Source organism: Apodemus sylvaticus, chromosome 20 (genome assembly GCF_947179515.1).
Source record: "Apodemus sylvaticus chromosome 20, mApoSyl1.1, whole genome shotgun sequence".
NCBI classification, from domain to species: domain Eukaryota; kingdom Metazoa; phylum Chordata; class Mammalia; order Rodentia; family Muridae; genus Apodemus; species Apodemus sylvaticus.
In genome coordinates, this window is record NC_067491.1 from 19,639,053 (window position 1) to 19,663,464 (window position 24,412).

General features: G+C 37.4%; 1 protein-coding gene across 1 annotated transcript in view; it reads left to right on the top strand.

Moving 5' to 3' along the window:
* Trhde (thyrotropin releasing hormone degrading enzyme) overlaps positions 1-24,412 on the top strand; it is a 401,117-nt gene that overhangs the window by 206,325 nt on the left and 170,380 nt on the right. Inside the window, exons 4-5 of the mRNA XM_052165723.1 lie at positions 14,121-14,275; positions 17,697-17,810. Coding sequence (XP_052021683.1) covers positions 14,121-14,275; positions 17,697-17,810 — 269 coding nt within the window. The remainder of the gene's footprint in view (positions 1-14,120; positions 14,276-17,696; positions 17,811-24,412) is intronic.

The window sequence follows — 24,412 nt, forward strand, 5'->3', positions numbered from 1 at the left end:
TGGAGGAGTGTTCCTCTTTCTCCACATCCGCACCAACACCTGCTGTCTCCTGCGTTTTTAATCTCAGCCATTCTGACTGGTGTGAGGTGAAATCTCGGGCTTGTTTTGATTTGCATTTCCCTAATGACTAATGATGTTGAACATTTCTTAAGGTGCTTCTCAGCCATTCAAAGTTCTTCAGGTGAAAATTCTTTATTTAGCTCTGAACCTCATTTTTAATAGGGTTATTTGGTTCTCTGGAGTCTAACTTCTTCAGTTCTTAGTATATATTGGATATTAGACCTCTGTTGAATGTAGGGTTGGTGAAGATCTTTTCACAATTTGTTGGTTGCTGTTTTGTCCTTTTGATAGTCTTCTTTGTCTTACAGAAACTTTGTAACTTTATGAAGTTCCATTTGTAAATTCTTGATCTTAGAACATAAGCTATTGGTGTTCTGTTCAGGAACTTTTCCCCTGTGCCCATGTCCTCAAGGGTCTTCCTCAGTTTCTTTTCTATTAGTTTCAGCGTGTCTGGTTTTATGTGGAGTTCCTTGATCCACTTGGACTTGAGCTTAGTACAAGGAGATAAGAATGGACCAATTTGCATTCTTCTGCATACTGATCTCCAATTGAACCAGCACCATTTGTTGAAAAGGCTATCTTTTTTCCACTGTATGTTTTCAGCTCCTTTGTCAAAAATCAAGTGACCATAGATGTGTGGGTTCATTTCTGGGTCTTCAATCCTATTCCATTGATCTACCTGCCTGTCACTGTAGCAATACCATGCAGTTTTTAACACTATTGCTCTGTAGTATTGCTTGAGGTCTGGGATACTGATTCCCTCAGAAGTTCTTTTCTGGTGGTTCCTCAGAAAACTTGACATGACACTTCTGGAGAACCCTGCTATACCACTCCTGGGCATATACTCAGAGGATTCCCTGGTATGCAATTAGGACACATGCTCCACTATGTTCATAGCAGCCTTATTTATAATAGCCAGAAGCTGGAAAGTGCCCAGATGTCCCTCAATGGAGGAATGGATACAAAAATGTGGTATATTTACACAGTGGAATACTACTACTCAGCAATTAAAAACAATGAATTCATGAAATTCTTAGGCAAATGGTTAAAACTGGAAAAATATCATCCTAAGTGAGGTAACATTCCCAAAAGAACACACATGGAATGCAGTCAATGATAAGTGGATATTCAGAGCCCAGAAGCTCTGAATCCCCAAGACACAACTCACATATCACATCATTCCCAAGAAAGAAGGAGAGGGCCTTGGTCCGGGAAAGGCTTGATGTAGCATTGTAGGGGATTGCCAGGACAGAGAAGTGGGAGGGGGTTAATTGGGGAAGGGGCAGAGGGAAGAGGGCTTATGGGACTTATGGAGATGAGGGAACCAGGGAAGGGAAAATCATTTGGAATGTAAACAAAGAATATAGAAAATAATTTAAAAATAGAAGGTATTTTATAATGCTAAAAAAAAAAAGATTGGGTTCATGATCCCCATCTTGTGCTTCAGTTTCATTTGGATATCCAAGGTTTGTTGTGACAGGCTATCTGGGCTTTGGTGGTGCAATATTGCCCTGGGTCTTGTTGATTGTGTTCTTATACTGTCCTTTAGGCATCAGGTTTTCCCTAGTGTTGACCGGATGATCCTAACGGCAGCAACTTTTTGGAAAGTCGGGAGGAGCCATGGGCCAGACGATAGAAATCAGGGTACCATACTCCGTTGACTATGCCTTGGGCAGACCCTGCATGCTGTATCAGGGTAGACCCTACTCTGCAGAGTATGTCCCAGTCAGACCAAGTTGGAGTAGCAGGCGGGTCCAACAAGGATGGGTGGCCAGGCAGGGTTCAAGATGGTATGTTTTGGGGCCCCCCGGAGGTTTTCCTGGGGACAGGATAATTATAGGATCCCACAAGTCTTCTCCAGACTGAAGAAAAAGGGCAGAGATAGACAATGGTGCTCAGGAGACTTTACATGCCACTCACCTCTGCAGGCTGTCCCAGGCAGATCCAGCACTATATTGTTATTGTTTACATTAATGTGTCTAGAGTTCAGATCATTTTGGCCTACAGTAAATTATAATAATTTACTTAGAAAGCAGCTGGGTACTATGTCAAGTTAGCAAAATGGTAGTCAAAGTTCTTCTCTAGGGTTTATGAACCCTTTAGCCATTGCTGCTTAGATGGATTTACAATACAAGGCATAACTTCCCTCCAATTGAGTAGACATTAAATCCAATCAGATATCTGTTGGTTAGCTCCAACATATTAGTGACACTATTGCATTGTTGGTCATATATTATTAGGCCAGTCACTATTACAGTTCACAGGATTGCTGATGAGGTAAAGAGAGTCAGTTTTCTTCAGGGTTAAGTCCTGTGATAGGCTGTGCACACCCAAGTGGTCACCTCTACACCCATATGCATATGTACAACACTAATTTAAGTCAATAAATTGTATAGATAAGCTATTATGAAAAATATACACATGCACACACACACATAATGATTATAGAAGACATAAATTTGATGTGTGAATGTGTAAAGACTTGGTCCAAGCTTGGGGTGCAGAGGGAGTAGATATAATTAAATGGATTGTGCTGATGTCTGAGTTCCTAAAATAAATTGCAAAATATAAATTTAGAAGTTTTATTAGAACATGTCCTTAGCCCAACTAAGTGTATAGTTCTTCCAACATGAGACAGAAAGTCTAGCATAATTGCCATATGAGACCATATTACATCACTCCTATTTTGCTTATTGCTTAATTAAATGAAGTTATAAGTACTAAAGTTATTTTGGATAAAAGTAGTAAAACTCTTGACATAGGAAATAGATTGGCAATGTTCTTTCAGAAATTAATAGGAAATGAATTTCTCAGGAAATATGCAAATCCATTCATTGTCTTAGATAGTGAGTAGGCTTACAAAAATGTGGTTGATAATGTTATTGTTAAGAGAAAATATAAAAAAAATAGGAGTCTTTACATCCAATTTGCATTATCTTGCATAATAGATGAACATTGTTTTATCTATATAGATAGCTATTGAACTTGGCTTGAAACCAGATCATATATATGAGGTGGCTTAGTGTATTCTCTGAATTTATGTATAATCAGTCAGAACCCTCAAAGCAAAGGCAATGTGTTATGAACAAGCTTTAGGCACAACAATGAAAATGCATAATACAATGAGGAAAGATAAAGTCGGAATAATTTTAAGAATTAAATGGGTGAAAAACTGATAAATGTGCTCTATGTATTCGAAGAGTCCTTTAGCACAGAAAAACTTTCTCAGTGTAAAAAAATTAAGCAACAGAGGAAATTGCTCCTTTGCAATGGATACTGATAAGTAAGTGTTGAGTAAAAGTGGCTGCAGAAATGCCAAACAGTAGAAGCAGCAGCAGCAGCAGCAGCAGCAGCAGCAGCAGCAGCAGCAGCAGCAGCAGCAGCAACAGCAACAGCCACAGCAGCAGCAGCAGCAACAATAACAACATCAACAACACTCCCCAGCAACCTTCTTCTGAGCATCCAGCAGGAAGAACAGCAAGAACACTGACTATGTATTATGATCTAATGTTAATTTAGGAGTATGCCAAAGCTTGGAAAGTAAAACAAAACAAAACAAAACAAAACAAAACAAAACAACAACAACAAAAAAACCCCAAAGCATTTGAACACAAGTATTGCTGATGGATAATCTGTGGTAGGCCAAAACTTGGAGCTAAAATTGTTTTTTCTCTGGTATTCAAATAGACGGTTCATCAGGAGAAAAGTGGATTTCGCTTTGAAACTCTGAAGGACTGATTCACGCATAGATTTTTGAGAATGCATCGTAGCATAGCTAACTGTAAACTCCTCTTTCTCATCCACACTTAAAAGCAATCACTGGGAAGTTAGGATGTTTGTAAGAAACTTCTTCAAAACATATACTTGAGACAAAGATAAAATATGTCTGGTTTAGCAATAGTGTTAAAAACTGCATGGTATTGGTACAGTGACAGACAGGAGGATCAATGGAACAGGATTGAAGATCCAGAAATGAACCCACACACCTATGGCCACTTGATCCTCGACAAAGAGGCTGAAAACATCCAATGGAAAAAAGATAGCCTTTTCAACAAATGGTGCTGGTTCAACTGGAGGTCAGCATGCAGAAGAATGCGAATTGATCCATCCTTGTCTCCTTGTACTAAGCTCAAATCCAAATGGATCAAGGACCTCCACATAAAGCCAGACACTCTGAAGCTAATAGAAAAAAAACTGGGGAAGACCCTTGAGGACATCGGTACAGGGAGAAAGTTTCTGAACAGAACACCAATAGCGTATGCTCTAAGAGCAAGAATTGACAAATGGGACCTCATAAAATTACAAAGTTTCTGTAAGGCAAAGGACACCATCAAGAGGACAAATCGGCAACCAACAAATTGGGAAAAGATCTTCACCAATCCTACATCAGATAGAGGGCTAATATCCAATATATATAAAGAACTCAAGAAGTTAGACTCCAGAAAACCAAACAACCCTATTAAAAAATGGGGTACAGAGTTAAACAAAGAATTCTCACCTGAAGAACTTCGGATGGCGGAGAAGCATCTTAAAAAATGCTCAACTTCATTAGTCATTAGGGAAATGCAAATCAAAACAACCCTAAGATTTCATCTTACACCAGTCAGAATGGCTAAGATTAAAAATTCAGGAGACAGCAGGTGTTGGAGAGGGTGTGGAGAAAGAGGAACACTCCTCCACTGCTGGTGGGGTTGCAAATTGGTACAACCACTCTGGAAATCAGTCTGGCGGTTCCTCCGAAAACTGGGCACCTTACTTCCAGAAGATCCTGCTATACCACTCCTGGGCATATACCCAGAAGACTCCCCACCATGTAATAAGGATACATGTTCTACTATGTTCATAGCAGCCCTATTTGTAATTGCCAGATGCTGGAAAGAACCCAGGTATCCCTCAACAGAAGAGTGGATGCAAAAAATGTGGTATATCTACACAATGGAGTACTATTCAGCCATTAGAAACAATGAATTCATGAAATTCTTAGGCAAATGGATGGAGCTAGAGAATATCATACTAAGTGAGGTAACCCAGACTCAAAAGGTGAATCATGGTATGCACTCACTAATAAGTGGATATTAACCTAGAAAACTGGAATACCCAAAACATAATCCACACATCAAATGAGGTACAAGAAGAAAGGAGGAGTGGCCCCTGGTTCTGGAAAGACTCAGTGAAACAGTATTCAGCAAAACCAGAACGGGGAAGTGGGAAGGGGTGGGTGGGAGGACAGGGGAAGAGAAGGGGGCTTGCGGGACTTTCGGGGAGTGGGGGGGCTAGAAAAGGGGAAATCATTTGAAATGTAAATAAATTATATCGAATAATAAAAAAAAAAAAAGAAAAAAAAAATATGTCTGGTTTAATAAATATCAAATGGATAGCTTTTATAAATTTTAATATTTATATTAAACTTATCAATATTACTTTACAAAACTCAATTTCTAATGTTATGAGTGTTAGCATTCCAAACAAGGAATTTTATATTCATGTATAAATAAAGACATGTATTTAGAGAGTTTTGCATATGTATATATTGTCTGTCACAAGTACCAGCCAAGGTAGAGGCAAAATATGACACTTTGGGCTTTGGACTACTATGCATTAAAGTTTTCTTCCATGACACTAAATGATTGTGTCATGCGTTATGGTGCTTTTAGGTGTGCCATATATTTATTTAAATTTTACAGTTTTAATTCAGAGATCAAAATCTTCAATGTGGCAATCTCTTTATCATATTCCAGCTAAAGTTTGTGATACAAATGATTCCCCAAGATGGAGAGGTAATGTAAACCTCTCAAATGGCACTATGTTGATTTAGTATGCATTCTACCTAGAAATAAGTCTTTACACAATCTACCAAATAACCTTCACAACTTGAAATGCAGGTACTGTTACAACTTCCCATATATCAATGACAAAATGAAAACTAAAAGAGATTGAACAATTTATTCCGGATCCCATAGCTCATTAGTGATGGGGTCTGGGTTTGGATCTCAGGCACTGTGAGAGCTGAAACTTGAACCTGGAACCATTATCTACAACATCATTAAGAATGCCAGGGTAGACCTGAAAATAAAAAGATGCCTTGAAAATGAGATGCTGCAGTATGCAACGTGGAAGAAGGTATTGAAGATAATGCTTAAAGATAAAGTGAAGTGAAAAACAGAGGCCAGAGTTGGAACTAAAGGTTGAAGATGTGAGAAAAAGATAGGTTTAAGATGGAAGTTTCAAGACAAAAGGTTCAGACTCTGTCTGAGAGTATGAAGAGAGTACAGCTAAGTAGCAACAAAGAGTTGTCAAGGACATAACATAAGGACAGCAGAGCCCTTCCTGTAGAAAAGACCTTCCATGGAATTGATTGATTGCAGGGCCTGGGAAAGGAAAGTCTTAGTCTCAATTGATTAAATTAATAGTTATCCATCTATGCATCTTGTAAAGCTTGCAGCTCACAGTGTTGAGCATGAGTTGTCTTCCAAAGGAAAGCTATTATTAATCTGCTTGAAAATTATTTTTGTGAACACCAGCCGATGATTCTTTTTCTTTTATCTTTTTTCTTTGCTTTGGTTTTCCTTTCCATTCCTTTACTTTCCTTTTTCTTTTGTCTCCTTCCTTTTGTTTATGAGCAGATGCACGCTTGTGGGTTTAGAAGTACAGTAGCACACATGTGGCGGTCAGTATACAATTTTGAGTGTCAGTTCCCTCTCTGATGTGGGTTCTAAGGAGTGGAATACAGGCCATCAGACTTGGTGGCAGGTGTCATTACCTACTGAGATCTCTCTCAGTCATCAATACTTTTTTCTTTGGCAATAAACCTCTCAAATTTCAAGGACTTTGTCTTAAAAAAAACAAAAAAAAAACCAAGACTTATTCAGGATTTTTAATTGTGTATATGGTGTGTGTGTTTGTTTGCATGTGTGTGTGTGTATGTATGTATGAATTTACATGAGTGAATGCAGGTGTACGTTAAGGCTAAGGCTGTCAGTTCTTCCTGTATCTATAATAACAAATGATTGTCAATCATATCACATGAGTTATGAGAAACATCTGTGAGTCTCTTTCAGGAGTGGCAGATACTCTTAACTTCTGAGTTATTTCTCCACTCTCTCTCCCCATTTTAGCTTAAGGTTTGAAGTATGATATAGTGGAAAATTGAACTACTTAGAGATTATCTTACTCTTTTAACAAATATAGAGGAATGCCAGGACAGGGAAGTGGGTAGATTAGTGAGGGGGGATGGGATAGGAGGTTTTCAGAGGGGAAACTAGCAAAGGGGATAGCATTTGAAATGTAAATAAAGAAAATATCTAATAAAAAAATAAAGAGACTTGGGTTTGAATGTCAAAAAGCAAAAACAAAACTGGGTAAAGAAATTGAAGCAAAGTCAAAATGAATTGAGGAATTTGCTTGTGTCTTTCTAGAAGCCTGACATTGGCAAATAAATATTGACAATGAAAGCTGAGGCTTCAGAGGCTAGACTAAAGGGAAAATGTCATGAAAGGGAAGAATAACTGATAAATATCTGAAGTCACGCCCCAGTCAGCAGCTATTTCGTCTCTACTCTTAGGTGGAGTGTAGGTGTGTGCCTGATCACCTGGCCAGGTTTCTGAATGGAAAGATCCTAGGCTTTCACCCTAAGAAGAGAACTCGAGGAGTCCAAGTCTGAAGCTTATTCTCTATTCACGGTCTATTATAATCCAAGGGCTCTGTGTGATTGCGGAAGAAGACACAGGCCATATGATGCATGCACTTCCATTTGCTAGTAGGTATTTAATATAAGGAGAGGATATTAGAGTATATTTATAGCCAATATGTTAATGTACCAGAAAAGTAATCATCACAACACTGCAGCTACTGCTAGAGATTGATTTCCTATTGATGTCCATTGGTAGACTATATTTGATGACTTTTTGGGTCTTTCTATATGGTTGCAGGATCAACCTATGCTGTCTTCTCAGTGTAGTACAATAGTATTTCATGGTGGCAGACTTTCTCTAGAGTGCAAAAAAAAAAAATCTAGGCTAACTTAAAGTTTTAACAATATTTTAAAAATGGAGGTGAGAGGCTACATGGGTATGTCTGGGGCATGACAAACAACAGCCCATTGCAAATAACTAATCATTTTCATGTAGACAACATTACAGTTGCATATTCATGTGGGTGGTAGAGGGTGACATGAGGTTAGATGAGAAGAGGAAAGGACAGATAAAGAATTATTAGGTTAAGTGTCTTCCTCTGATTGTGTTGCTGCAACAAAATTTTTGGATCCCAATGAAAATCTGTTTCTCATAGTTCTCAAATCTGGAAAACACAAAGTACTGGTGTCTGATGTTTGCTGAGGGCTGTGCTCTGAATCTAAGACAATGCCTTGATGCTGTGGTCTTTCAGGGCAGACAGAGTGTCACCACAGAACAAAAGTGTTGAAAGAGTAGTGGGAAGGGGTGGATGGGGGAGTAGGGGGAGGGAAGAGGGCTTATGGGACTTTTGGGGAGTGGGGAGCTAGAAAAGGGGAAATCATTTGAAATGTAAATAAAAAAATAAATCGAATAAATTAAAGTGTTGAAAGAGGCAAAGTTAACCAATCAAGCTTTGTAAAAGGCAGTGCCCGGTGTCCCTCCTGTGACTCATGGGAAGTACTTGCACTAGAACAGAAGTGGATGTGGTCTAAGAAGCAATCACATTTAAAATACGAATTTTTCTTTTCAAAGTTTTGTTTTAAATTGATCATATTCATGAACTTTGTAGGGGACAATCCAGTTGTGTTGTAATGTCAAAAATTTATTTACCTGTAATTGATTGATAAAGGCAGAGTCTTCATGAGTTAATCATTTCTAAATCATTCTCCTCTCAATACCATGACAGGGAATGTTTTAAACAATGTGAGTTCTGAATGGGGGACAATGAAATTTAAAATGAGCAGAGTTTGGGTGAGGCCACAATGACATTCAAGTTCACAAATATCTTGTACAGAAATTATAAGTCAAGATTCTGAGAAGTTTGCTTTTTCAAAGTCATAATGACAAGAGAGTAACATAAAAGAAAAGAAAAATGAAACAAAACCAAAGCCTCCAAACCAAAGTGGCAGTCAGAAGAGTCAGTCTGAGGAACAGGAGAACACATGGGCTTCTTGATCTTTTCTACGAATCAATAATACAGTTCTCAGAAATGGTAGATGAAAACAAAATTTGCAGAACATGTCTCAGTTTTTGTGACTTCCCTAAGAGCCATTTTAGCCTAGTGCTGTATTATAGAGGCCTTGTAACATACCAGGGTCTAGAGGAAGGGAGCAGGCAACAGTAGAGTTTTATATTTGTATAAGCCACCATGTTCTTCTTTTTATTTTTTATATTTATTTTATGTATATGAGTACACTGTAGCTGTGTTCAGACACATCAGAAGGGTGCATTGGATCCCACTGAATATGGTTGTGAGCCACCATGCGGTTGCTGGGAATTAAACTCAAGACCTCTGGAAGAGCATCCAGTGCTCTTAACCACGGAGCCATCGCTCCAGCCCATGCCATCACATTATTTAATACATGATTTTCCCTTTCTGTTATCCATTGTTTTCTAGGTTATAGTTACTATTTGGAAGAACACTATGTATTTCTTTACACAATTTCTTTAAATTGTTAAGTAAGTTATATTCTGAAATGTGAGCTTTCTTTTGGGGGGAGGCATATTAAAATGTTATGGATGCATATTTTAATGGATAGAGTTTCATTACTTTGCAAAATTAAAGTAAGTTAATTCAATATAAGTGAGGCTTATATGCTTCAGATAATCAGAATACTGCTTCAGGTACTGACACTCTTCACAACGTAGTTCCATTGAGTTATTCCACATGGGTGTCTTCTGTATATGACTTGATACTTTAATGTGTCCAAACCATCAGCGTAATGTAACTCTGACTCCAAAATAACTCCTAACATCCTGCTGTAATGGCTTCCATATTTATCCCCAGCCATTCACTGATCTTTATTTCTATAGATTAGCTTGAATTTCTAGGAATTTTACATAAATAACATTAATTATACAGTATGCATTCCTTTAATTTTTTTAAAACCTCAGTACACAATTTTGGGGCTCACTCACACTGTATTCTGCCCCCATAGTTCATTTATTTTGGTTACTAGTGAACAGTACTTTGTTGTATGCTATATTACCTTTTATTCTTTTCCTGTTGCTGAGTTATGCCCTATTTTTAGGGTCTGCAAATTGAGCTCTTATGAGAATTCCTATGCACATGTCTTTGTGTGGATATATATGTAATGCAGATATTCCTTAATCATAAGGTTAACCTCTGAGGTTTCTCAGTTTATGACAAGTTATTTCAATAGTCCTTTCCAAAGTTATTTGACCTATTATCTATTATGTTGTTACCAAGGCTATTATGTGTGTGGTACCAAATCCAAGAACATTTACTTTCTCTTTCTTTATCCCTCTGTTGATATTTCCCGATATTTGTACCTTAGAAGCTTCTCATTAGTACTTATCCCACCATGTTAAATCCTGCCTGTCAGTTGCTTTATCTTAATTTGCCCTATTTGTTTAGAGTTCTTGCTTGGTTTACCTGAGACTCTATTTTCTAGACTTTGGTGCTTTACTGCTTCCTGATGCTAAAGCCATGTGCCATCAAAGCCTTAAAACTTTGCACCAATCAGCAAGTGCTCCCTTGTTATACTGGTTTTTAATAGTGTGTGTGTGTGCGTGTGTGTGCATGTGTATGTATGTATGTATGTAAGAATACACATATTGATGTAGTGTCATGAGTAGGAATTACATGTCAGTGCATGTTGAGGCCAATAGTCTGCTACTTTGGGGCATCCCTCTTCAGGAACCCCACACCCTGTTTTTTTTTTCAGATAGGGTTTTTCAGTGTGTTCTGGAAGTCACTGTGGGCTGGCAAGCGAGTGGTCCTCAGGAACCCACCTGTCTCTGCTTACCAGAGCTGGATTAAAGGCTTGCACCACCATAGGTGGTGGGAATGGACCCCAACAATTCATGCTTGTGTGATAAGTGCTTTTTCAGCTGCATTTTTGTTTATACGTCTTAATAGTAATTTGCAATCTGTAAACTGGGCTTCAGTGCATTTTCCCCTTGATCACAGACTTCTACATAGCATATCTGGGTCAGATGTTTGCAGTCTTCTCTCCACGTCTTCGGACCTATCGAGCCCCAAGTGATGTGCTCACTTAGCTGTGAGTGAGGACCGGGCTCTACACTGACCACGAGGATCTGTAGGATCCAGAATTAGTTCTTCATGCAACAGGAGTCATCCTGGAAAAAAACAAAGGTGTACATAGGTTCATCTGTTTCCACAAGTTCCTGAAGCTGGGGCAGTATTGTTGTAACCATGTATTAGTGTCAGGCAAAGTCGACCCGCTGTGGTCCTATTACCTAGTTCATTAATATGTAGACAATGTCTTCAATTACGTAAAGTGGGTGAATTCACCTCTTAGGTACTTTCCCTATGTACTAGTTCTGTGGTATATCTCTCCTATTATCTGGTGCTAACCCATCAGCCTCCTTTCTGTTTATCCAAAGTATTTGTTACTTCCACACCTGAGCACTGCCGTATTTACTATACTCCTTCAAGATACACTTGGGCACAGGTCTTCCAATAAACTGTCTGTAAAACTCACATGCCAGGTGAGGGTGATTATACTGGGGAGGGATGCTTTGCCCACACCGGCCACACTTATTCATCCTGTAATAGTCATATTGGAATATGTTTCCTAGCACTCACTCCTCAGCACAATTCTTTCTTTTGCTTCCCACTTCTTAGCTGAACTTCTCCATATATAAGCACCACCATGCAGACAGCAAGGAGCTTGAAGGACAGCCCAAACAATATGTGCAGGATGCCAATTCTTAGTGTTTGCACATATGACTTATTTTTGTTAATTAAAATCCTAAGAATGAACAGATTAATCCACATACCTACTAAAATCCTAGTCACCATTTGAAGCCTAATAAATAACATTTTTAAGAATCTCCCATATGGATATATTTCTTTTACAGTATTTGATATAATTTATTTTTCTATGTTATAGTTTTCATACCATCATTATGAGATTAATATGTAGTGGAATTAGAGAGATATGTTTGACTTACTTTAATACCTATTTTAGATTTCAAATCATCACCAGTACTGAAAAGATATTTGTGAATTCAAAAATAAAAAAAAAAGATCAATTGGATGCTAAGGCCAATCTATTTAATTGTTTGTTGTGAAATATCGAAAGCATGCATAAAAGGATGATTACTATTTTGTTAATATCAGCATACTCACTACCAGCTTTAAAACACTGATATGAAGACATTAATTCCTTGTGTGGCTGTCCTACAATCATTTCCTTTCTCCTCAGTAGCAACCGTGATCTTGAAGTTAGTGTCTTTATTACCAGTTCCTGTGCATGTATACATGAATATTTTCTATTGTTATCCTTGTCCTGCATGCGAGAAAATGTGTACATACTATGAAGAACTATTTTTGAATGTTTTGCTTGTGGTAAGACATGCATACACTAGGCAGTATTATTTTAATGTTTCTAATGAGCATAGGGGTCATCTTATACCTTTTTTCTTTATTATTATTATTATGTTCCTCAGGTTGTCTGTGTTGATGCCTGTAAGGGTAGAACTCAGTGGGGAGATCACTTATTTTAATTGCTATGTAGCATTCCTTTATGAAATGCTTTTATGCTTGTTTGTGTATTATTTTGGTGAAAAGTCATATAAGCATATAAATTCCCCTTTTAACTTTGAGAAACAATACTACAATGCTATTCTCATATAATTTACTGGTAGCCCTGGAACACATTTTGGTTTTGCTGGAACTGGATTTCCATTTTGGAGTGAGGGTGTTTATGGTGATTAAGAACACATGTATAGGAGCCAGGGTTCAAATCCTTCCTGGCCCTTGTTGTCACTTGAAGGACACAGTGAGCACCAGCCATTTTCTACTCTCATTGTGTGCACCTTACCTCATCCCTTAACATCAAACAGTGAACCTGGCATTGGTCCTTTGTCCCTAGTGTGTCCGGCCAGAGCCAATCCCAAGCTGCTACTGCTACTTTTAGAGCCAGAGACCAGCAGGACCATAGATTCATGTAACAACCACTTTGCATTTGGATTCCATTTCTGATCCACTGAGAGGTTTATATTTTGAGCTTGGTGATTAGTGTTCTTTCAAAATAGTCTGTTTACCATTGCTATGAGTCTGGTGTGGGGGAAGTGGAGTGAAACCTGAATTTCTTGGCTCACCATAATCAGAAGTTGATAATACCTGGACGACCTTTTAAAATAAGCACATATTTTTAGACCAGTCTAATCATGGATTATTATTTTTTTTTTTTTTGCTAGAAGGCATTTTAAAGAAAAGGCCAATAACTTTACTTTATAGCTGAGGGAATTGTGGTCTTGAGAACTGAAGTGATTTACTGATGTCACATCTGTAGTTGATGGTGGCAAGTCCAGCCCGAAGCCCGTGGGTCCCCTCTAGTCTTCCTTTGCAACTGCATCTATTCTCAAATGGTTTTCCCTATAAGCTAGGATTAAATGTAGCATTCTATTTTGACAGGAGCAAAAGAACATACAGGAATTTAAGAAATTAGAAAAAAAAAAAGACACGACATCTTGAAATTAGTTTGAAATGTTTTCTTTGAGAAACAGTCGAGACAAAGTGCTAGTACACTCGCCTCTGCACTGGGCTGAATAGATTTTCATTAGAAGGCAGAATGCCTTTGACTCTGGGGTTCCTGCCACATTTGGTTTCCTGGCTATTTCTGAAACTTATTAGGATGGGCTCATCAATAATGTTGCGGATACTTCCAGCCCCCTGGAGTGTTGGGCCCGATATGAAGTGTGATGAACGAGTGTGACCAGCATCGATGGAGATAGCCCATATTTCTACTGTCACATAGACATGGCTGAGGGTTTAATATAAGAAAAAGTAATGAAGAGCAAGCACTTCTTCTTATTCGGATTTCTAAACTTTGTAAGTTGTGAAATTTAGGATCCAGTGTCATTGAACCCTTTGGAACTCTTTTATTCTGTTTCTAGATCTTTTAGCTGTGCCTAAGCATCCTTACGCTGCTATGGAGAACTGGGGATTAAGCATTTTTGTGGAACAAAGAATCCTGCTGGATCCCAGCGTGTCATCTATTTCTTATTTGCTGGATGTCACCATGGTCATTGTTCATGAAATATGTCACCAGGTACGAGAAGAGGAACAGGTGTAAGTATAATGTGAAATTGTCTGGAATGTGGGGTGACTTCAGACAGCCAGATGAGGACCTGGGTCTGTATCCGCCCATCTGTGTCTCACCCAAAGCGCTGTGCAGTTTCTGTGTGCACGGCCTATCGTTTTTTCTCAGGCGATAAGGTAAGCACACATCCACAAACTGATGGTGTCGAGGAAGCAACAGTCGCTGGGTTTAGTTGAAATGTGTGATGGAGTGGCTGCCCCTTTCAGAGCCTTGCATAGCTGTTGATCAGTTGTGATTCCATTTCTTTCACTATTAGCGTGTCCATAAGGTAAGTGCAGTGAGGGAAATGATTTATTGCTTTGCGGAGAGATGCAGGTGAATTTTGTGTTTCAGTCAGAATTGTTTGTTATTCTTTTTTCCTGGTCACGTGGACACATAGGAAGTCTTTCATTAACTCAACTTACAGACTCTCTGTTTTCCATTGAGTGATTATGTTTTTTTAACTTGGCATAGTAAAAAATCCATATGTAATTGAACAACTTCCGAGTGAAGCTAAAAGGAAAATTAATCTCATTTCAGTTTTACGAACTTTCTTACTTGTGGAAGTTAGTAACATACGAGTTTCCAGCACTTGTTAAATCGTGAATTTAGAGAAGAAAAAAAGTCATTGAAAACAGATATCATTAATAAAAAGCAATGCCCATCCTACGTGCTAGGAACTTTGGGTGCCATTTATGCCTTGAGCTCCTGAACTCTCAGTGTCATACAGTATAGCATTGTATATGATAAACTGCAAATCCCTTAAAAAATCCAGAAAAACTGAAAAAAGAGTCACCGGGCAACTGCTGTTAGTAAGAAAGGTGAACAATTAAATGCTTATAAATGAACCTGATTTAATGAGGTCTACACTGAGTGATGATTTGCCTGAATATAGTTTCCTGTCACAGCGAGCCAGTGAGAGAATTGTACTCTTGTGTTCAGTAAGCCAGACATGTTTCTGACCTCAGGTTGCAGAGTCACCACTGCAGGGATAACTGGGGTCTTTCAGTGCTAGATTGGTTTCCCCCTTGACCTACAGTTCTAAGGCAAATGTAATTTCCTTTTGGCAAATTACTGTACGTGGTATTAGATGCTGTTCTGTTGACACAAGGAACAGTGATAGTCTTGGAATTGTTCAAGGCTCCGTATTTCCCACCGTTCCTATTGTACGTTAATTTCCTGTGCTAGCTCAGTGGTAGAGGCCACTTGCCATCAAGAAATGAAACAGAAGATAGGAGAACTATATCTCACAATTTTCATTATGATTGTCACATGTGATTTGTCTATTATCCCCTCAAAACTATTTGTTGCCACAATTCTGAAGATGGGTTGTCAGTTTGAAAGAGAAACATGTATTCTGTGTACCATGAAAAAATTCAAAGTAGAGGCTGTATAGCCATTACCATATTTGGAGCAATCTCTTATTTGTATTTGAATTAGAGATTGATACTTTGTTTATTAACATTGAAACCCTTGGTCAGACCCCAAAGCTATCCTTGTGATGCTTCTTGGAAGTTGTGTATGATCTACTATGTCTCTATCTGTCAAGACTGTTTCACTCTTCCTTCTGCCTGATCAACCAGAGTCCAGCTTTCCATAACTCTGTTTCTTAAAGAACATATTCCCACACAGAGTCCACACACTGCTCCTTATTCACATCTGCTGTCTGCATGGAATCTTCTTGCCCAGGGCTTTCTCATGGCTCACTCCTTATTATTAAATGTTCCAGCTCAATTGTCAACTGTGCAGAGAATAATTTTGATTCTACAGTTACAAGCCGTTCCACCTCCATCCTTCTATCCTCTGAAGACTTGAATTTATGCTTTTCCTTGTTAGTTTTAAAATTATTTATCATGCCTAATACTTAACATTCTCTATGTTTTCTTCATTGAATTTCAAGTCTTTTTGAATGTTCATGGCATGTAATATATTTTTGATAAAACCAAAGGTTCAAGTATTGTTATTTAACCAAAACACCGATTGAAACCTTTGCGCGTTAGATTTTATCGCCTCAATTTCTATTTATTATGAGAATCTAGTGTGTAGGATCTTCAGAACTTTTGGTTGGATTTATTAGCTGATATGGGCTCTGAGTCGCCTCTGTGTCAGAGAGAGAGAGAGAGAGAGAGAGAGAGAGAGAGAGAGAGAGAGAGAGAGAGAGAGCACTTTTGAACAACCAGCAGATACTTTTGCATCTTCAGTAGATACTGTCTATTCTGAATTTCCACTCACTTACTTCAGTCTGTCTCTGTAATGTCACAAGGATCAAGTCTTTTCTTCTTTACAACAGGTCTTTTGATCTCTGAAGTCAGTTGTCATCAGCTTTGATTCCTGGATCATTTCTATACCAACTTAAGTATTTCACATTGGGTTCCTTGACTGTTATTTTGTTCTTCTCTGAGCACATTCATAAAATACTAGTGTTAGAGGCTAGAGAGATGGCTCATGGGTTAAGAGGCCTGAGTTCATTGCTAGAGACCCTGAGTTGAATTCCCAGCAACCATATGCTGGCTCACAATCATCTATAATATGTCCTGAAGCCCTCTTCTAGCATGCAGGTTTATATGTAGCTAGAGCACTCATATACATAAACTAAATAAATCTTTTTAAAATTTAATTATTCTATTTATTTACATTCCAGACATTGTCCCCTTCCCAGTGCCTCCTCCCACAGTTCTTCATTCCATTCCCCCTCCCCTTTGCCTCTGAGGTGACCCTCCCCCTGGGCATCCCCCTTCCCTAGGACCTCAGGTCTCTACAGATTTAAGCACATCCTCTCCAACTGAGGCCAGACAAGTCCTCTGCTACATATGTGCCTGGGGTACCTCAGACCTTGTATGCTCTTTGATTGGTGGCTGAGTCTCTGAGAGCACCTAGGTGTCTGGGTTTGTTGAGAATATTGGTCTTCCTATGGGATTGCTATCCCCTTTAGTTCCTTCAGTCCTCTCCTAACTTTTCCATACGGGTCCTTGTCCTCAGTCTAGTGGTTGGCTGTAAGTATCTGCATCTGTCTCCGCAAGTTGCTGATGGGGTCCCTTCAGAGGACAGTCATGCTAGGCTCCTATCTGTAAGCACAGTGTGCCAACAGAAGTAGGGTCAGGATTTGCACCCTCCCTTCCTCCACGAAATGGATCCCAAGGTCGTCCCATCAGTGGACAGCCATAAGAAAAGACTAGTGCTATTCAAGAAATCTTGTTAATCACTACAGTCTTGCCATAATACATTTTCACATGACAGAATCAATTTGGGAATGACTTCCAGTTATGATAATCACAGTTTAGTGCTTTACTTTTAGATAAATTCATTCTGAGATAGATGCTGTTTTTTTTTTTTCTTTTTCTTTTCTTTCCTTTTTTCTTTTTCCTGATGTCTATTCCTTTTGCCCCTGCAGTGGTTTGGTGATCTTGTGACTCCAGTGTGGTGGGAAGATGTGTGGTTGAAGGAAGGCTTTGCTCACTACTTTGAATTTGTGGGTACAGACTACCTCTACCCTGCCTGGAACATGGTAAGTGCTCTTTTCCCTAATTGTATGGAATTTGCAGGGAAAGTGTGACGTGCTGTGCACTGAGTTTATGCCACCATTAGAGGTAACTGAGAGCACTGGTCAGTACAGGGATGAAGTCTTTTGTATATAAGGAAAACTAGCCAGAATTTAAATGTGAGTTTCAAAAGTTACCTCCCCTCTTTTTTTGAAAAACAAAATTAAATAAAATCCTACTTGTTATTCATTGACTTCAAAATATTACAACTTATTAAAATGGAAACATTTTAGATTGCAGAATTTTAAAATATAAATGAATTATCCTTTAAAAGAGTTTACTGTAATTGATAAGTGATATTCTAGATAGTGTATTTTGAAATAAAGAAAAATAAGTAGACAATATTGCTTCTAAGACATGAAATATACTGATAAGATAAAATATGTTGTACCATTTCTGCATTTTAGAATTAGGTAACTTCATAAGATGTGTATAACTTTACATATAACATTGCGAAGGTCATATGTATGCTCTAGGAATGTTCATATCTGTGAGTGCCGAGTAAGGTTCTTTGGCTTCAAGCTGTGATGTTTTAAATCTCCCCAGAACAAAGAGAGGATGCTTTTGTTTTATGTCCTTTTACATCAGTTTTCCATTTTAGATAAGCTTCCATTTATCTATAGTTGACTTTGTTGCTATTAAATAGAGCCTATAGTACATATTGTTTTAGAACTCAATATTAAGACAAAATTGAAACTTATTTTAGTTGAAATGAGTACATTGAGCAAAGTTTTTAGTATACCAATATTTGATTTTAAAGGCTCAAATTTAACTTATAATATCCCTATACCTATACTTAGATATTCACATACATGTATACATATACATTCATATATATTTGCATCTATCACTACAGTAATCTCTCCACATTCAATGTAAACAATAGTCTTATTTTGGAGTTTATTTTGCATTCATGAAATTATTGCTTTGATGTATGATATAGATATATCTATCACTTCCAAAAGGATTTTTACAGTCATTTTATTATTTCAAGATGAATGCACTTAACATAAGACCTACTCATTTAGCAAATTGTTAGTGTAGAACCTATGGCCAGCTGAAGACACAGTGGTGTACCATCCATCCCATGACTTACTCTCCAACTCACTCTTCCTTCATAAATGGAAGAAATCACATGTCCTTTGTGATTTCCTCTTTCCTCCTTCTGCTTGTTTCTGCCAAACCACAAACTCCAATTCCATAAGTTCTACTATTTTAGATTTTGCGTATCCATTAAACTGTTAATCATTAACCTGTACTTGGTTGGTTTCACTTAGAATAATGTCATGGTCCACTCATGTCATCATAAATGGTGGGATTTTCTTCCGGTTTAAAGGCTGATTCCCCTGTCATATATTCAACCACATTTTCCTTATACATATATATTTCCTTATATAGCCATCAGTGATTACTTTGACTACATGTTCTCATATATGTTCTCTTATGACTTTTCCTTCAATAGCTGAGAATGTTTAGCTAATTGTCATCCTTTTATATATAATTATATATAAGCATGGAGACCATGATTAGCTTCAAAATTATCTGAAAGCAGTATATTTTCTACCACAAATTCAGCTGACTCCTGTTGAGAGAAAAGGTTAACTTCTTAGCAATAAATTTACAACAGTAGCATTGTGTCAATGGACTTTATTTATACACACACACTTCTCCCCACACTTTACATATGCAGCATGTTAATGCATCTAGTTATGCATTTATGATGCAATGAAAAATAATGTCATTTGAAGCATTTCATCATAACATTAAAATAAATTAGAAGTGTAGTTAGTGCTGGAGTTGTGGCTACCTGGTAGAATGCACACTTGTCATGCAGTTCAGTGGAAGCAAGGCCCTTTTTTGCTCTTCAAATTTGAAAATAAAGAAGTATATAAATAAAGAAAATGCTCTTAACTTTGAATTAAAGGTACCACTATTATATAGTATTGTTAGGCGTATTCATTAACAAATGTGAACTTTTGAAACTTTGAATGTTTAAGATTATTAAAACATATCAAAAAGTGTCTTTTGTATTTTAGATGACTTTAAACCAGCTTTAAAAAATTTCATTACATGGTGGATTATTACCAATTTATAAATTTCATTATGTCTCAATATTAAAATATGTTCTTATTACAAATGACACGTTGCCCTATAGGTAAGGTTTTTTAAAAGCTCGTTCAACTGCTTGTAATAAAATCCTCTCTATTCATCATTATGAAATGTACATCTTAGATTAAAAAGTAATCAGCTGAATTGTACGTGAGGTGAAAACAGATAGATTTTCATGGTTTTAAGCATGGCCGCATAGCCTCAGCATCAATGCCCTTAGATTTTTGCCTTGAAATGGTTTTTGCGTGTTTTCTTAGCTAAATTATAAATGCTAAGCCTTAATGCAGAAGATTTTCCAAGATGTTTTGAAAATGAACATAAACTATGAGTGACATATTTGAGACCTTTATCCTTTTATAGATTATGTACTAGATTCACAGGAACCTTGTATTAAAATTTAACATTTTATTTATTGTGAGTCAATACATAATAATAACTTGCAAATTAATAATGGCACCATTCCAGTGAATCAAAAATTCACCCTATTAAGCTGAGACTTGAAAGAAAGCCCCATTACCATTAAAATGGCGATGAGTAATGGGTAGAAACAAATGTTTCTTCATTTTCAATTTTACCAAGTGCAAAGGCATTCTGATCTTTGGTAGTTTTTGTTTTTAGGAACTTGAGTTTTCAATTTAATAAAATACTTCAATATGCAAAACTCACAAAATCCACCATAAGGAAGTTTATGTTTAGATTGCCCCTCTATAAAACATTAATATCATCTGGGAAAATAAAATTTCCAGAATAAGTTACCCACATGAATAAGAAAGAGTGTCAAGTGTCAGTATGGCTGTGGCAGCATTATTTTTCATAATGGCATCAGCGAAAGAGCGAAAGAAATACTCCACAGAATAAGTGATGGCCGTGTCAGCAGCATCTCACTACTGTGGAGTTGCAGGAGCTCCTCTCTGAGCGTGTGTCTAGGGCTGCACTGGACCTGAGCCGGAAAAAAAAATGGAAAAGGCAGAAGCCAGGCTCCTGTCAGGAATGAAGACACTCAAGAGGTTGACCTTGTTTTTGTCTAATCTCAAAAACCAGTGCTTTTGATCATTTTTAGACAGCAGGACTGAAACCCTGAGATAGAATTCCAGTTTGCTAGGAACATTGCTATAGCAATATGCCTTGTATGGAGCAGCAATAAAGAATCCCAGAATCATATGGTCTTGTTAAGGAGCTCTTGTTCTGACTTAGGCTGATACACATGCTTAGCTAACAGTTGCTCAGAAGAATTGTAGGTTGGATTATTTGAGTGTCCAGGTATTTTCAGAACCTGTAGTCAATACTAAAGCAATCATCATTTATATTATATCTACTATACTGAATTAAAAAATGCTATTCAATCTATCTCCCCCCTGGCAAACATGCCTGAATTTAGCATTTTATAGACATGAGTCCTTATGGGTAATATGATGTAAGGTCAGGAGAAAGGAGTAGAAAAAAATTTAACTCAGACTCTAAGAAAAAAAAAATCACTTAAGTCCTCATTTGAAATATGAGACAGTTGTACTAAGCATACTCCCCTAGGTTTCTTGTGAGGGTTTCATAATGAATGAACTGTCATCAGTTCATTCCTAATGATGTGACCTTTAATACAGTTCCTCAGGTTATGGTAACAACCAAACATAAAATTATATCTAATATACAGGATATCTGATGTGCAACCTGCATGTTGGTCCCAGGAGGTTGCCACCCACAGGTTGAGAAATTTTATGGAGGGTTGATGGTTCTTGAAAGAGATCCTGTCATTAGCAAGGTACAGAGCTTATTGATGGTATAGATTTATATGAACTATGTAGAGAGTACCAAAGAAGTTCTCCACATTCCATGTCTGGATTAATTCATACCAAACGGATTTTCACCTATAATGGCAACATAAACCACTCTATAGGAACATAGACTTTCAGTAATGTGAAATTTATCAAGTATAAGTGACACAACCTTTAGAAGCAACTTCTTTTAGCTTATGACTAGGGTTATATTTCCTGGGGTGAACTTTCCTTTGGCTGTTTGATGTGATTTTATTACTTTTGGCTAGTGGGAACATTGGTAGATGGTTCAAACTCCAGTTTGGTATTGATGGACATCTAAATTAAATCCTATTGTGATGGAAATTTAGCTTAGTGGTAGAGCTCTTGCCTTGTATGTGCCTTACCTTGATCCCTGTACTTAAGGGAGAAATTGTTTTCTCAGAAGGGACAAAAGGAGACACCAACATATATTTAGCATTCTTCAATACCTTTTGATCACTTTCATTTGACAACAAGTCCTTGGTAACATAATTTTAATTCTGGAAAAGGGGCACAGTAAGTTTTTTATGAGGAATCTCTTATTTATGGATTAGATTCTGATATCAAGTCATACCCCTGAGTATATAATATAGATTCTCATGATGATTTGTTTTAAATGATTTGTAGGCAACTGCTTTATTCTCATGACACTCTAAAAATGTACCTTACCTATGACTATTAACCATGATCTCTGTTGAAACAAACATTTTCTTTAATAAACATTAAAGAAATTGATGTAAATTAATCAATTCAACTTCATTATGCTAAATACTTAGAGTATCTGAAGTGTATTGCCTAAAGCATTAACAAGTGTCCCCAATTGTCTCAGTCATTCACAGGCAGAACTGAAGTAAGCAAAACAAACTTTGCCATGAGACCAGTATATCAAAGTAATAAAATGATTCTCACATTTTAAATAATTGTCTTTTCATTTAAAAAGAAAGAGAAAACCCTTCACCATTGGAAATATTGAGCCTTCTTTAGTTATTTTTTATCTAAACATAGATACATATCTAATTATTTTAATATGTAAAGAATACTCTGATAGTCAAAGAGGATTCAATGAAGATAAAAAAAGAGTTTGATCGAGGCAGGCATTTTACCTGTCCAGTTAGCTGCTCATTCCTTATGCCCATATGTGACTCGGTGGCTATAAGAAAAATGCTGTTACATGTTTAGAAAAGTATTTAATATGCATCCCAATGAGAGTTAGTGTATTGCCATGATATTGCCTGTCATTCAGCAGAATAAAGATACATTCACTTAGCATTTTGGTATGAGAGCTAGGCTAACAGCAATACCAGTATTAGAATCTTACTTTGTGAATACTGAATACCAAGTAAATAACACATGTGAGCACACTTAATTCTCCCTATACTTGTGTTTGTGTGTTGTGGTTAAAGTCCATATATGATGGCCTGATTAAGTCTGATTAATCAGAATTGGGAATTAGAAGGTGATTCAATTATTTTTAATTGGATGGTATTTTAATCTCAAATGACTCTAAATATGAAAAAACTTAGTGTCTAGCAAGTCTCAAGGTCCTGTGTCTTATTTTCTTTCATATGATATATTTTTGATTATGTTTTCTCTTCTTCCAGCTCCTCACAGACTGTCTCCTCTTCCCCACCCACCAAAATCAACACCGCTTATTGTTCTATCTTATTAGAAAGCAAGCAGGCATATAAAAATCATAATAAAGTAACAACAATCAGGCCAGAATAGGGCAAAATAAACAAGTAAAACAAAAAGGAGCCAAGTGAAAAGACCACGAAACACACACAGATACTGACACATATATTTTTACACACAGGATACCCACTAAAAATAGAAAAAAATAATATATAATGAAAGATCAGCAGGATTAAAAATAAAAAGCCCAGACAAAGCATTAGAAGACAAAAAAAATTCCCAAAATATCTTTGAGTTCCTTTTTTTTGGGGGGGTGTGTGCTGCCCTTTAGTGTGTTTTATATGCTCAGTGAGACTCCTTTGGAGGAAAGGGTTTTTTTTCCCCTTTGAAAGTAGGACTGTTTCTTTTAGATTCTTAAAGACTTAACAATGACATTTGCATTGAAAGGCTAGAAATGAGCAGGAATGCGTATTTGAGTATCTTGGAGTCTTAATCTTCAAAACAGTCCTGTTTTGGGTGTCTCCTTCTCCCTCCCCTCTTCTATGGGCACACCTGTTTTTCATCCATTGGAAGAATCCTTCCAAGAGAAGAACCATGCCTCTCTATTCTGGGAGAGAAAGTTTTGCTTGTCCCGTTGCACTAGTGAAAGCAATGTTCATCATTTGTGGCTAATCGGTTTGCTGCGAAGAGGAGTCATTGTGATGGGGAAAATAGCCGCTCCTGTACTATGGTCTTGCAAGTGTCATATCTGAATCAGCATTAGTGCATTGATGTCTGAGTGTCCCAGCCACCCAAGAGCAGACTACACCTTAAAGGAGCCCAAATGAAGACAGTCTAGAAACAATGTCAGTATTGAGAGACAGTCTGCCACTTCGCTCCTAATTTGTAGTGGATAAAGAGAAATTAAGAATTTCTACTGAATACCAGTTAAAATAGCATCTTCACTCATCACCTTAACACTTATAAATAGTGCTTTTATGTCTACTATAATAAGGAAATGTACTCATAACCCCCACTTCAGGTCTCCCTCTTTGTTA